The 16259-nt window shown below is 40.2% G+C and overlaps 1 protein-coding gene across 3 annotated transcripts in view; it reads right to left on the reverse strand.

The window, feature by feature from the left end:
• The window catches only part of LOC100646794 (protein rhomboid), a 490668-nt gene that overhangs the window by 16858 nt on the left and 457551 nt on the right, over window positions 1-16259 (reverse strand). For all 3 annotated transcript variants that reach the window (XM_048410568.1, XM_048410567.1, XM_048410569.1), the window contains one exon: window positions 5354-5466. In XM_048410568.1, the coding sequence (XP_048266525.1) occupies window positions 5354-5466 (113 nt within the window). The remainder of the gene's footprint in view (window positions 1-5353; window positions 5467-16259) is intronic.

The following is a 16259-nucleotide window of genomic DNA, read 5'->3' on the forward strand; positions in this document are numbered from 1 at the left end:
CTGCCACGGTATTATGTATGAAACGCGTTTTGCGGAAGCCTGCAAGCAAACAAGCTTACTTCGAAACTGGATTTTTTTACGATCTACGAAATTTAAAATTCCAAGTTGATCATTCGTTGTTACGATAAGATATTTCTAATTTGACAATTATTCGCCGAATAAGATTGCAACTTTTTCTTTATCGCGACGTCGTAAAGCTTTACCACGTATTCCGTTATTAACGTTTATTTCGTCTAAGCGACTTAAATAAATATCGCGAGGTTCGTAAAAAGTTCAGGGGAAAAGTTCCAAGACGATTTACGTTTGAACGTCGAATCGACGACGAATTACTCGGTAAAATGCTAAATCCTTATTAAACGAAAATTTCCTATGTTTTCACGAATACATTTTTTAATCGTGTTACGAACGTACGTATTATGAATTGTATTTTTGCAAAATTCGTTATTATTTGTCAAAGTAATACGGCCAGCTAGTGTGAAACGAAAATAAACGAATTGAAATAATAATGAACATCGATAGCGATAATTAGTATCGGTCGATTAAAAATTCATTATTCGAGCGTATCCCTTTAAGGATAATGAAGCCATCGGGTAAAAGCATGGAAATTATTTTTCCCATTACTCTCGTGTTAATATTATAAATATGACAAAAAATTATATATGCACAAACGGAACAAAGTAACATTCCAACGGACCCTGCTTTAAAATATTACCGACGATATTTGCAATTCATGAGCATGTATTACACACATTGTAGGGGACTGTAAAAACGAATACGAAGGAGGGGGGGATGGAAACGACGAAACTGCGGACGAGATTAAAAAGCTCGATAAAATTAACACGAAACGGTAAGGATGACAGGGATAGAAAAAAAAAATTGATCAAATCAACGGGAGCATCGACCAGAATAAAGAACAATAGCGCACGCAAACCGAAAGAAGAAAAAGAGGAGGAATACTACGAAACAAATAGAATGGCATAGGTCGAACGAATGCCTGAAAATCCAATAAAAGAGAAAAGAAGCAAAAAAAAAAAAAAAAAAAAGAAAGAAAAGACAAAGACAAAGGATGAAATAGAGTACAACGATTCGCTGAGAAAAAAAGGTGAACAAAAGAGAAATAGGGAGAGAGAGGGGGGGAGAGAGAGAGAAAGAGAGGAAGTAGAAGAAGGAAAAAGCGGTCGATTTTCCGTGTTGTAAATCAAAATTTAGAATCTTTCGAATTTTTCTCGCGATCTTTACTTCGAGCAAATTATATTTCGCTTTTCTAACAGAGAACAAAGAAACCATAAACAAAGATCTTTACGATATTAATTTCCAAAGTTAGTTTGTTTGGAGCTTTTAAAATTGCTAAAATGTCTTTGGTATACAATTGAGATCGGGACGTACCATATTTTGCAATTTTTCCAATACGGTTCGCTTTAAAAACAGGCTCGATATTCTTTGAAATAAATGGCTGCCTTTTTTTTTTAACCAGCGAACGACGATAGAAAAATTTGATCGACGCGTTCCATTTGAACCGCAAATTAATATCACGAGAATATTACGTTGAAAAATTTAATGAACACGTCGGAACGTATCTTGGTTAACGATAGAAACATCACGATCACGGTCAAGCGATATAACGCGTATAACCATTAGAAATAATAATAATAATAAAAAAGAATGAAAATAACGAAATACGTTTCTAAATATTGGGATCATCTAATAATTCCATCGACGTTGAATTCAATTCCGAAAAGTCTGTTACGTCAAAAGCGAAAAGGTACCTGCTGCACGATGAGAAAAAAGCGTGATCGAACAGTCGTCTAAAGGGAGACGAGGGTGAAAATTAGCGAAAAGGTAAGCTGGAGGGCAAATAACGGGCACTGAAGGGTTTCGAGGAAGGGAAAGGCTAGACAGACGGCCGTCTAGCATCGGGGATACCGTGGTCTCTCGTTGTGCATGCAAAATGCATCACGCATACGGGAACGTTCCGCGACGACATGCAGATACCGTCGTATAATTGTCCGTGTCACGCAATCGGCACGGCGCCGGTGATTCTGCGACACGAAGTCTCGCTGCCAATTCGAAAGCGGGGCCGTTGACGGAACGAATGAAATTACGTGGAAATTAAACCAGTTTATCTCGAAATTATTCTCTCGGCATCGCTTTCTTTCCACCTTTCTAAGAATTTCGAATTTCTTTCTTCCATTGGCCGGGACTTTCTGGCACCTCGAGTTTCTTGCACAATCATCTAATACCGTGTTAGTTATTAGCGAAATTGTACAAGTTACAAGTTAGATGTTATGATATGATATCGATAAATTTTCCTGGGTAACGAGACGAACGAACATCTTTGAGTATTTGTTATTATCTTTATATCGAATCTTTGATTATCGTGTTTGGGGTAAGAGCGGAAAATCATCGAATAATAGTTGGTAATCTATGACGAAGTTGTACTTTAACGAGCCACTCGGTGGATAAATGATAAACGTGTTTGTTGTTGGCAAAATCTCAAATCTTATTGCGTTAAAATCACCGAAAAAAGAAGAAAAAGAAAAATGGTTTATATAGCGTAATTAATTGAATAAAAGAGGTGTTCTCGCAGGCTAAAAAACATTTAATTCTGAAAGGCATGACAGGAAAGCGCGTTTGAAAAATTCAAGAAAGCTACCGGGAAAGCTATATTTCACAGTTTCTATGTAAAGTACCTCTCTATATAATCCTCATTCTAGAAATTATTCAGAATAATTAAATTATGCGAGCGATCGTACGTTAGACGGTAATTAAATTTCATCTATGAATGCACGAAGTGCAAAAAACCTGCAAATTGATCGATCGTAAAGAAGAGTAAGTGAAAAAGGAAAAAATGAAGAGAGAAGCGAGGTAAAAGGCGATAGATGCCGTTGCACTTGCTTAGTTACAATCGCATTACATCGGCGCGACCGCGATGCATACGAAGTAATCTTGTCGCGGTGGCCTCAGACAAGCTGTCGCCGCCTCCTGTTCACATGGAAAGCTACGAAGGTTCCGGAGAAAGCCAGTAGGAACGACTACTTCAGAGGGGACCTTCCGAGAAAAGACGAACGAGGAACGGTGCCGCTTTATTCTCATTACGCGATTCAATATTCCGAGGTAACCTTCTCGCCTGGTCTATGATTAAGCGAAGCTGCAAAATGAAAATTTCGATAGCTCTGTCCTGTGTGATAAATCCAGCCTTTTTCCCCTTTCTCGATCGATGTAAATTGAGACGTGGAAAATTGGACGAGCCTCGAAGCGTGAATAAAAGGTAAGCACGTAAGAAGCTTTCGTTGTTAAAGCGAGATTGGAATTTATCATTGAATTTACGATCTATACAGGATCTCGACTTCTTGTTTCTTGTATGGTTGGATACGCTACGTTATAACGTAGCTGTAAAATATAGCTTTCCGGACAACTTTCTCAAATTATAGGTTTATAGCGTTGGCATAGATCATTTTTAATTTTTACATAAGAGAAACAAGTTTTGGTATGTGACAAAAGCGCGCGTTTCTTCCTGTCTATATACCACTTTCGTATTTCCATCCATTTGTTTTCGAAAGGTTAAACAATTTCCAGAAAACAGGACGAACAACAGTGGATTTTAATCGTTCGTAACAAACTTGGCATTTTCATCAAAACTAACTATGCGAGAGATACGACGAAACAAACGAAATACGTACGAACGTCTAATTCCATCGCGTCCATATGGTCCATCCAATTACACGTCCTTTTTCGCAACTCCAAAAATCCCCCCCAAAAAATCTTTCCTCGTGCGCTCTTACCCGTTCCTCTGTTCATTTCTCTCTCGTAATTCCGAGTCACCACAGTTGGTTTCGTTTCCAGTTTCCGGACATAGCGGAACGTTACGATCCCCCGGCATCTACGTTGTCCGATGTATCCCGGACCTCCCAGCGGGAGTTTATTATTCATGCGCCCTATTTTGCAACGTTTTACTTTCATGACTGCTAATAACCCGGGATCCGAGTCTAATCGAATTTATGCAAATGGCAATTAGGTTTACACGAATGTGCGGCCCTTGCTTCTCGTCCTGATACGTGTACCAACGGTACACGCGTTTCTACGGATATACACGGATACACGAGAAACGCGCGTGCCTCTCTTTTCTCTCTCTCTTCCTCTCTCGCTCTTTCTTCCACCCTCTCTCCGTGCTTTACACGCGACAGGGACGAAATAATGGAAAGAGAGAGGAAAGAGAAGAGAGCGAGCGAACGAGAATGGCGACGCAACATGCTCGCAAAGGGTGACAGAGGGGAAACGAGGGATGATCGGAAGGTGGTGAGATGGAGGGGGAGGGGAGAGTAAAAACACGTTGCATGCTGGAAAATCCCGAAACACGGCAAATGGAAAGAGGGACAAATTGTGTTACAGAGAAGAAATAGAGTCGCGCGGCCTGGCAGTTGCAGCTGCGCTTGCAACGGCATTTATATGGGTGAGAATCGCCGAGTGATTTAAATTCAGGAATATTGTTGCCAGCATTCTGTAGCATTACTGCATTACATGCCGGCGCATAATCGCGCGTGCAGCTATCGACAAGCCTCGGCTTGGCGAATGCTCGGCGCGTTAAATGCACTTGGACCGAGGTTCTCGTTTAATCGCATTTTGTTGACAACGGATAACGTTCTCTCGTCGTTTCCTTCCTTTTATTCTCTCCACGCATTCGCTGCCTCTCTTTACATCTATTTTTCGTTCGTTTGCTTCAATTCAAACGATGTACCGTTCGACATGCTTGCTCTCTACCTGTACACGCGTAATTACGATTATTTCCGAATTAGTGCGCACCATACGATTTAGATAGTTTAATAAATTAATCGTGTTTGATAAAGCCCGGATTCTTTGAGAATGGATTAGTCGATTTTTAGCGATTAAGAGACCGGTCTCGAGATGTAACGTTCTTCCGAAGGATTTTATCGCGCAGAAGCGTCTCTGTTGGAACTGGAAATATTTTTGAAAAAAATATCCAAATAGTTAAATACGAGATACTTGTATTTAATCTTTTGTTATACCGATGTCCGAGAATTAATTGAATACGAATGTGACGAATTTCATTATTAGTATTATGAAACGCATGAGTTTATATAATCGATTAATCCGGAGTCTGGCAGTTCCGAATAAACTAAACGAGTCGTCAACTATGTAATCTGTTAAACGTATTAAATGAACTGTCGATAATAATTGCCGTATTTGCGAACGTTTTTAATCCATACCTAACGCATAGCAAAAGGTAATTTTGAGAATACTAATTTTGGTAATTTTGTCGCTAGATCAAGACGAGAAATTCCACTTACTCTTAGAAATAAAATTTTATGATTTGTAACGCGTAGCGATTACTTACCGGCAAGAACTCCAGCCATGTAAACCGCCGCGATCCTCAGACTTCCGTGAACCATTTCCAGGGGAAGTCCCACGACCACCTGTACTCCTAAGTTAAATAGTAGGTGAAGCCACCTGAAATTCAAGCGCACATCCTCGTGAGACGGTAAATTTCATTCCGAGTAAAATGAGAGATTAATTACGGAAAAAATGTAGTGGAAGAATTTGCTTGGTTTCAAAGGCGTTAAATTTTTTACTGTGAATTTTGTCATATTTTGCCGAGGTTTAAAAATATGGCATACACGCTGTGTTTATAGATGTGCAATTTTTATCTCATTTATTACGTAATTTTCAGATAAGACGATATTACAAGATATATCAAATATTGATAAATGAGATAATATGTCTCATATTTAGAATGACATAGCATTAGTATTTTCGCGTGTTTGAAACTTTTTCGTTATGCCGTATTCTCAATCGTGTTATCGAAATACCCGAATCTGGTGGCTAAGAGGAATTATAATCTACTTAGCTGGCGAGTCTTTATTGCGAGTAATCATCGGTGTGGCGCAAACCTGCATTAGCAAGATACACAGATAGCTAAGAGATTTATTTCCATGCTCGATATTTCTAATAACGCGAACTTTGTTTGGAGAACAAACTTACTTCCAAATCGAAAACCCGCGATACCACTGAAATTTAGCAGACATTTAATCCGTGCAAAAGCATATAAGTTCTTTCGTAAGTCGCGAATCTTGCGATTAAAAGGAACGCTACATTTTTGAACCACGTAATATCCTTTTTCGGACACTCTTACTATTCTTTTGCAGTGTAAAGGAAGAACTAAAAAAAACAACGTTATTTATTCTAGAAAAAAATGATATATTTCCCAAATTATTCTTCAAATTTGACAGATTCGGATTAATCGTAAAACAACGGTTCCAACACCTCGGTAAGGGTTATACTTGATAGCTTTATCGCCAGCCTAATTCGCTACAAGTGTTAATAGACACTCGGAGGTGATTATTAATCCGTAGCTCTTAAATTAAGGGAGACAAACGACCATCTTGACTCACGCTTTACTCGACGAAATGGCGCTCGAGATCCGAGAGCAGCGAATTAAAATTACCCTTCTTCCGAAGGCGCGTACGCAACTTAGGGGAAAGATAAAAGCGGAAGTGGAGACGAAGGAACGATAGGATCGGCGATGCTTCCTGGAAAATTCGACTCGCCGTGCCGCGACTATCGCAATGACAACGGCGGACGACGAAATTAAAGCAATTATGAATTTTATCTTGGCGACGCCTTGGAAACTTTCCCCGCGAGAAGAGAAGATGATCGAGCTTATCTGCTCCGGTTGGCAGCGCGGGAACGCTGTACGAGATAACATTCGTTCGACGCGATTCACCCAGTTTCCCTTCGTCTCTCATATTCAATTCCCAATTCGACCATGTTGCAATCTCTTTCTCAACTCGTCCGTAGTTTTCGCCAACTAATTACAACGAAAAGACGAACGCGTAATCTCGTCGGAGCGAAAGATGCCGGCTACACCGAGTGCCTCGCCAACTCTGTCCGTTTGAAAGATCCTCGTTGTGTCGACGATAACGAAAGGAAACTATTGCTCGTAAAAAGAAAATCATAACGTGCCTGCACGAAGTACAAACTCGGTTTGTCACGCTCTGTGAATTATTCGTGTGATTTTCTTTGGTTTATTTAGATTTATACAATAGCAAGTTGAAAGAGCACTAGAATTTCTACAAATTTCTTCATCGCGCTGTGAAACGTTAGAATTTCGTAAACGCGTCGTTCTGACAATCACCATTACAGATAATTCCTAATAAGCGTTATACTAGTTGATATTTGTTGCATTCTCAACAGCGTATTGTCGTATCTGTCCTGCTTCTTCCGAGGTGTTTCTCATCGTTTTATAAAAATCAGTAACGTCAACAGCGATTTGGACAACTCGGACTATGAAATATTAGAGTTTCCTATCGATGTCTCGATCGTCGATCCAAACCTACAGCGAATACGCAAAGTATCGTCACGTAATTTTACAAGCAAACGTTTTCTTATCAGATTCTACGTTTCATTTTTAAAATATCAGACTCCTATATTCCTACGAATATGCTCTACCGATTCACACGAAATTTGCTATACGTACTTGGACCTAATTAATTAGTAGGTAGATGCTGTAATAGATACAATAGCGCGCCAATGCTTTTCGTAGCGACCATAGCTGTAATATTTGAAAAATGACGACCGAAACCTCCACCGCGATCGACTCGATCCATCGTTTTATGAGACCTTTCGCTGGGAAGCTTGGGGGTTGTCGTCCGAAACAGCGCAAAAGCGAACTAATACGTTAAATGCGAAAGTAGGGAAGTTTCAGTCAAACATTTCGTCGATTTTACGACGGTATGAAACGTTTGCCTTCTTACCACGACATGTTCCGTCTATATACGTTCTTTGCTGAAACTTGGAACGACTCTACTTTCTCCTGGCAACGCTTTAGTATTTCAAGCAGACCGTTTTTCCGTTAAAAGCCTGTCGGCTCGGCTTTGCTTCTTTCCTATTCGCCGAGTGCGTTCGCGAAGAACCGTTGGAATTCCAGCAGGCGGTTTCGCGGTGACCTAATCACAGGCTGTCTGGCTCGATTTGCGTGGCACACGTTCCGAAGCGAGACGAGAAAACGGCGCCCGTGAACTTGTTCGAGAGCGTCTCGATCGCATTCTTCGGCGCGTCGACCGCGTTGCGAAACTAGACGCGCGACGACGATGCTTCAGACTCGTCGAGGATGCAAACAGCGCGCTTAATAGGCTCACGTTTTAGTCGGTCGACTCGACTTACGGATCAGCCAGCTGAACTCTGTTCTCCAGTTTCTCTCGTCGTAGTTAAGATGCGTTTAGACCAACCGAGCGGATGCTCGTTCTTACCCCACTTTACTTCGAATTAAAGTGTAAACGAGCGTTCTTTCGCCGTTTGGCAATTGTTCGCCGAACGGAGAATCGAACATCCGAATGCTCTAAATTGCTACAAAAATACGTGTTCGATGGTCGCGAATAGATCGCGGATTTTTATGCAAATTTATATTTTCGAGAATATATTTGTAAAATAAAAACCTCGATGGAAAGTTGTTTTCTCTGCTTCAGTATTACGCGAAGCGCTATACTTTGGATTTGCATATTTTATGTACGTTTCTTGTAATTTTGCATCTATCTAAATTTCTTACAAATGCATAATAATCTGCAGTCCAGTTACAAATGAATTTACCAACACATTGCACGATAAGCGTTTACGTTTAACGAGCACGAGCGAATGCTCTGTTGGTCGTTTGGTCTGATCGTACCTTAAACCTTGTCTTCCTGCAAACGTTTCATAAGTATTACTGTTTATTAAAAATTTGGAAACATTGAACAAATTTAATCAGAACTCATCGCAACGTTTATGGATCTATTCTCGAATATCACGCGATGGGATAATAAGAAATAAACGAAACGCCATTTACACAACATAAATACACAGATATTTCTGCATACGGCTAATATTTTCGCGAACCTAAAAGCCGCACGAAATTCCAAACGTAATTCCACCAAACAAAATAGCAAAGCAGAATAAGACATCAAGAAAACGACCTACTTTTTCATCATCCTTTAACACCTTGACTTTTCCACGTTTCAAGACGATTTGAAGAACGTTCGTGGTAAAAGTGTGACGTTTCCAGTTGCATGGAACAATTCCACAAATGCACAGAGAGAGCGAGAGAGAGAGAGAGAGAGAGGGAGAGAGGGGTGAGCGGAAGGATACGTAGGCATCAATTCGTCGAAAGTACGCAATCCACGAAATGGAGCATGCAAAAAGGAAGTTGGAAGGCTGTTCGCTGTCTAGGACAGCTCGGATAGAAGGAGGGTAGAAACGATAAGACAAGAGGATAGATACCCTCGCTTTGCGATGGAAGGAAAGACCGCCATCCGTCATTCGTATTCGCGAGATAGAAATTTCGATCAGGCAGGATCATCCTTCAGCTGAACCGAGAGCCGACAATCCGGTGTAATTCGTCCACTAAGACAATGACGGAGAATTCGTCTAATTGCTATCCAATTAACTGAAACCGCTACCCCCTTCTGCGCTCGTTCAACTTCCTCTGAATTCTTCCCTCTTCTGTCTAGAAACGTTTCGTGTGTCGTGACTCGAATAATATCGTCGTTTAAATGCTAAAACGCTATTAACGCTGAAACGCACGGATTTTACGTACTAGTCGATCGCCGTGGTTTTCCAGGAATATGAACGAGAGCACGAGAACGAAAGCAACTGTGAAGTTTATAATTCCCTCAGGAACAACCGTTTAAAGATATGTACGTACGTATAGCGACTGACAAAATCGATCAAATTGCATACGAATATCTAGTTACTCTTACGATCAGCTGCGATCAGTTTCCGCGATGTTCTTGTATTTTCAAGCAAACCGTAGTCTGATTTTCTTTTACGTAATCAAAAGTTTCTCCTTTTTCATACGTTCGCGTATTCTTGCTTCTCGTTCTTAAAAGCTTTACTTTACTCTCATAGCGAATTGTCGGTCGTTTCGGTAGTCGAAGAAAACTTTGCTTCAAGTCGCGTTTTATCTTTCGACAAGTTCCTTTAAAATTTGTTCGTACATTAAGCACCGTACCCACAGAACGTTGCATCTTCTTCGCAATATCGAAATAATCAGATTTCGGTAATCTTTCAATTTTTGCTTGCTCGCATCGATCCATCGATTTCGCGACTACAAATTATCGCAAATCCTTGGATTTCCTCTAGAACGACTATTTGCTAATATTCAGCGGATAAATCGTCTTGCATTTTCTCTTGGCCGATTAGTCGTCGACGTGGTTGCTGGTAATCAAGGTATCGTGGTCTAAATTGTCCACGATAAAGCGAACACTCGCTGTATACCATTAAGGAAATTGTGTCTTCCTCTGCGCGACTACCCAGCACTCGGAACAACAGTAATTACAGAAACACAGTGATTAATTAGAAAAGTAACTTATAAGTGACTGTTCATTCGTCCCGACCGCTTGGATCGCGCGGCAAATCTTCAAGTTTCTTCTTACGATTAGAATTTCTCGAGGAATACGTAATATCGTGTATTTTACTTCCTTCTTTTAATTCCCTGGACTCTGTAGACAGAAGGAGATACATTAATCCTCTCTTTATGAAAATTTCATAGTGTACGCTTCGATATTCTCTTGCGGATTTCTGGAAGTAGAAACGATACTTAATCTACGCTTTTTCTTACAAAGTACAGATTTCTTTGTCTGCGACATCGAATATCGTAATTTCCTCATCTACGATTTACATCCTCTGTGGCATTCCATGGTTTTAATCAGATACGATCTTTAATCATCGCCATTTCCATTCTTCGAGCATCGTTTTGAGCCGATAGAATAAAACAATGTGTCTATTTCTTTTTTGATTTTAACAAGGAATAAGAAATAATTGAAAATGCTTCTTCCTTATCGTGTATTAAAATTCTTTTCGAGCTTATAATTCGCCACGGTTAAGCTTCGATATCTTCAAACCCTTCTTCTTGCATTTGCTTCACACGGGACGATTGCTCGAACGATCGAATCGACCCGAAATCGGTATAAAAGGCGAGCGACAAAAGGAGATGGTCGGAACGATTAAAAGGATTATCGAGAGAAACCGATTTGAATGCGAGCTCGCCGCTGAGCAGCGGGATAAAGGCGGAAGGTGGAGTTTCAGCAAGTTGACTGGTACGTTCCAGAGTCGCAATGTCGTCAGTCGGTCTAACTACTTGCTGGTAGTTAATTACGCATCGAAAACTTCTTACTTATCGTTGAATCGTGGCCGAGTTTGTCCACGCCGATGTCTCAGCGTTCAACGATTTCTAATAACGAGCCGATGCAGCTCGCCTACTTTTCCACGGCCTGTTATCGCCAACTTTCCGCTCCAAACAATCTTCGTTTCGATTCTATCGCTTTATCGTCTAATCTGATGTTCGACCGATGGCTCTGACGACCACTCGATGTTCAACCGCTGACAATTACGAATTGGAAAGCTTCTGTACCTTGGAAACTTCTACGTTTCGTGAATAAAGTTTTTAAGCTTCCTTGGAATTGGATAATTTCTCCTTGAAATACCGTATTACGACGACGATGATTTGACGTTGAAAAATTACTGATTGAAAAATCGTCCTATGAAACTAGAAGTTTTACCGACGATGTCTGCTTCGTTTCAGAAGCAACGAGTTTTCGTGAATACGATTGAAAGAGAGTGGACCTAAGCTAGGATTTGTTTCTTGAAAAACGTTATAACCGACTTTCTATGCTTCTAATATAGCAAATCTTATAATGTTAAAGCATTTTTGTATATTCTTTGTATCCTTTATACGTTTAATTTATATATAAATGCACAAACTCCCATAGCCTAGCGAAGAGATTCGATTTATAACATCTTCAGATTATACAATACATACATGGACCAGTGAAAGTACATTGGTTTCGAGTAAATTCCTCGAGGAAAACAAAAGCTGCGCATTGTTAAAAAGCGACACAGTTTTGCGTATTAAATCGCGTCTTAATAAAATCTTGACTTGAAAGATAGCAAAGAAATCCACGACGAGGAAGTCTACGCGGTAGACGTAGCCTAATGTTAATTACCCGTAGCACCGGTTCCTTTAATCCACAACCTTTTCCTTCAAAATCCCCGTATGATAATTCCGTACGTCGGAAGGGCGAAGCAAAAGTTTCCGCTTCCACGTGACGCGTCTCGACGCAAGGAACAACGACAGGGTCGAAGGTATTAAGGACGAGGCCTTCTTTTCTGCATTTAGACGACATTAAACGAGTTTCGCATAATGGTTTTGCTCGTCGGGCATGCATAATGTCTCGCCATTGGGTTGTCGGTGAACGAAGGATCCACGCGGACGATTCGACGGACCAGCAAGATGGACGTCGTTATTTAAATCGAGTCGATGTTATCCTCTGCTGCTCCATACTGTCTTCTTTCAATTTCATCCTCGCAAAAGTCCCGCGATGATCATCGAGAACAGGAGGGTGCGTCCTGCATCTCCTCCAACCGGCAGACGCTTCTTCCCCGAAATGAATTTTTCCGAAGGAATTTATTCATTTCTCGGCGTCTGCCTTGGTTTTCAACTGGCGGTTGCATTTTTATAAGAGGAATATCAACGAAGGGTAGAACGAACACGTATACCTACACCTCTGAGAACTTATATCTCAGTCTTTTCATTTTGTCCTGTTCGAACGTTTCGCGTTATTTGTATATTTTGTACGTTTCTATGTTTTGGTCAATGTAAACAAATCGTTTGGTTAAACGAGAACGATACCGATACCGAGACGAGGAAGATACGATTTAGAAAATGTTGATACTGGAGTGAATTATAATTACACACTTTTATTATTTTTATTATTATTACTATTATTATTAGCAATTAGATATTACACGATGTTACAGAGAATTAAGAAATGTTCGGAAAGAGATTCGAAGTGAATTATCGAAATCGCGTTAAAGCGCAGCATAAGAGACGATAAACGTTATACGAAGAACATTTTTATATCATTGACCGAATCAGAATGATATTTTATGTATCAGCCTGTCTCGATTCTATTATCCGCGAATAGATTTACAGAACGTTGAAGAACCTTCAGGTATTTCTTAGGTAAGGATCACGGAAAGGTTTCTATTCGCGAAAGGTGGCACGGAAACATCCTTTCGACGATACTTGTTCTCTCGTATTTTCGCGAACTCCGCGATACCATTGTCTGTTCCAACGGTGTGCCGTGTTCACTTCCTGCAATTACCACGATTGTCTCGATTTTTCTCGGCTTCAACGTTTCTCACGGCTCGTCCCCTTGTATCTGTACGTCACAGGTCGCGAAACTACCTGAGAGATACGCCTCTGAAAGACAGGAGACACCTTTCACATTGATAACAAGCAGGTTAAACTCGGTGTTCGGCGGCAAGACGCCTCTGAAACCAGGGGTTTTCGATTCCTTGCCGTTTGGGACGTTTCCTTTCGTTGCTCCAAATGTTCAACGTATTTCGACGACAGTTTAAAAGACATTGTTCGAGTTGGAAGTCGCGGAAGTTTCAAGATTTTACCATTCCACGGAAACTTGCTTTAGACTGAAACTTTCCAGCGGATGGATGAGATTACTTCCGTAATATGTGCGAGCAGGTTCGTTTTTGGCGAACAGAGCTTCGTCTTTTCCACTCACGATCGTTTCATACCCTTTGTCCTTTAAAATAATCAATTTTTTCTTGTACCTGTGTGTGTTACACGTGCATGTAGTTAAAAAATACAGATACACTGTTCGGAGTTGTGTTCTTCAAACTTGCGATATTTTCTGCGATAGTTTTTCATATTTTCCTTTTTGTTCGTAAAAAGAATGGAATATGCAAAAATAAAGTTACATCGAGGTGTTTCGGTATTTCCAAGCATTTCAGAACTATGTGTATTTTAATAAATATACAATACCCATTTCGCGTTATATAGATCGAAGGAGAACAATAGAATTAAAACGATAAAATTTCAAAGTATTAGTTTTTCGATGAATGCAAAGATATATGGACATGGTAACGCGTTATTTTATCCAATATCGCTGAAATATTGAATCATAAGATATCCTGTCGTTTAAGTAAAATATTTTGTCGGTGTAACACCAAAAATATTTTTAGTATACATAAATATAAGAAAAAACGTACAGAGAACAGAAATAAAGCACATTTCTTTAACGTAGAACCGATCGTGTGCGTAAAATATCCTTCAATGGAGTATTACGTATATTAGATATTCCAGAGACGTAGACCGCTATAAAATCGTTGGCAGTAATAAAAAACGTCTTGAAAATCGCTGGACGCTTTTCGCATTAATAACGAGAAGCGTTTGATAACACGTCGAGAAGAGAAGAATCGAGCATGGGATAGAGATAAGGCAACGTTAGATAATTTACCACGCTATCTTTTTACCTTACCATCGAATTACACGTAACGGATGGACATTTACATCTTAAGGAAATTTCTTTCTTCTAATCTCCTGCAAACACTTTCCATTTTTTATCGATACCTCGAAATTTAAAAACAATCTCTTATTATTTATCGTACAAATTTTCTCATCGAAGTTTGTTAACTTTTTTTATTACATTCGAAAGAAGCGAAATTAACGCGTTTGGTTTGGCCGAGTGGGTTGTGCCAATTCCAAAAAAAGATAGCAGATATTAATCTCGACCATTAGTTTGTCATTAGTTGTTCATACGATCTAACAATATTTATGTATCGTTAATATAAATCAAGTAAAGCGCGGACATACGAACAGCAGTTCGTTCGTTATCGAAATCTTCTTTGGTATCAAAAATTTCTTATCAAAGTTCATGAATGTTTCGTGCAATTGGTACAATAGTTGGTCGAGAGCTATCGCGGAAGTTGAATCGTAAAGAAATTACAAGGTTTTCTTCGTTACAGTTCTGGTCGATCTCGCGTACTCACACACACACACAGACACACACGCGCGCGCGCGCGCATATGCACCTTCTGCTTCTTAATTGCACTTCATTTTATTTTCCGGATATTATCGCGAGTTAGAATCGTTTCGAAACTTCCACGCTCGTTTCTATTCAAAACTTCTCGTCCGTGTGTTCTATCTGAACTTTCGACCAACGCGATACGTATTCCTACTTCACCCAGTATGATTTTACGCTTTCTCAAACGTGCCTACAATTGCAGCTTGTTGGAACTTTGATAAATACACCGTGTTCCCTTTTCTTCCGTTAAGTTGATCGACGGTTTCCTTGCTCGGCTTTTTTCCATCCACCCGGTGAGGGTAATCCCGTGATCTCTTTTCTCTTTTTAACTTTCTTAACGGAGAGCAGTTGCTTGATTTTGCAAAAATGATCGCCATTATTGACGTTATTGGAATCGTGATAGTTTATTTATGACAAGAAATAAAAACGACAGGCTCGTCGTCAGAACACGTTTAATCTCTGTTTAATAGTTTCAACCATTCTTCACGCAATTTTCATCGTATCACGCAACTGTCCTGGATCTGTCTATATATATTGAGTTGGCAATTAAGCGATTGCGGCTTTTGTCATTAGGTGGTAATGACACAATCCGCAATCACTTAGTTACCAACCCAATAATTATATCGCTACAAAATATCCACGCTCTTTCGAATAACGAAGTTGTAGAGGCACGATGAACGTTTCTATAAAAATCGATCAATTTTCATATTTGTCGCGTGCTCCTGAATTATCAATGGAAGACGAAGATCGACGAAAGGTACGGATATCGACTACGTGATAATTCTTAGAAATACCACCAATCTCTTGGTAATCGTTCGCTGTTATTTTATATACTAGCATCTAAGTAAACTGAACTATTTCAAAGAGCAAATGTCATATTCAATCGTTGAAATGGCACACCACAAGCAGTCAGACTGGCAACACGAACTCATCATATCTCGCGAACAATCCATATTCGCGATGATCCGCTGAAAGTTGCCGGCTTCAGGTACGAAGATGGATCGTGGAGGAGGTTCATCGGGGTGGAGAGATATATTTTCGCGCATTAATAACTAGGATATCGCAATATTCTCGGCAACGAGTGAGGCGGTTTTTGAGAAGACCGATGGCGGCTGAGAGAAGCAACAAAGAGAAAGGAAGAAAAGGGAGCGAGAAAAGCACGCGGGTTCTATGGGAAAACGTCGGGTCACTCTTATCGCTGTTTCCATACGCACGTAGGGAAAATGGTCGCCTTATCTGCCGTTTCCATGAATAATTTAGAGAGCTTCGCTGTTGAAAACTTCGCCGCCAGTCCTCTCGTTCTATCGTTCAGACGTTTCTCGCGTGCGTTACACTCCCAAGAAAGAACTATCGTCGTGGAGAAAAAGCGAACACGGGAAAAAAATGCTA

Source organism: Bombus terrestris, chromosome 11 (genome assembly GCF_910591885.1).
Source record: "Bombus terrestris chromosome 11, iyBomTerr1.2, whole genome shotgun sequence".
Taxonomy (NCBI): domain Eukaryota; kingdom Metazoa; phylum Arthropoda; class Insecta; order Hymenoptera; family Apidae; genus Bombus; species Bombus terrestris.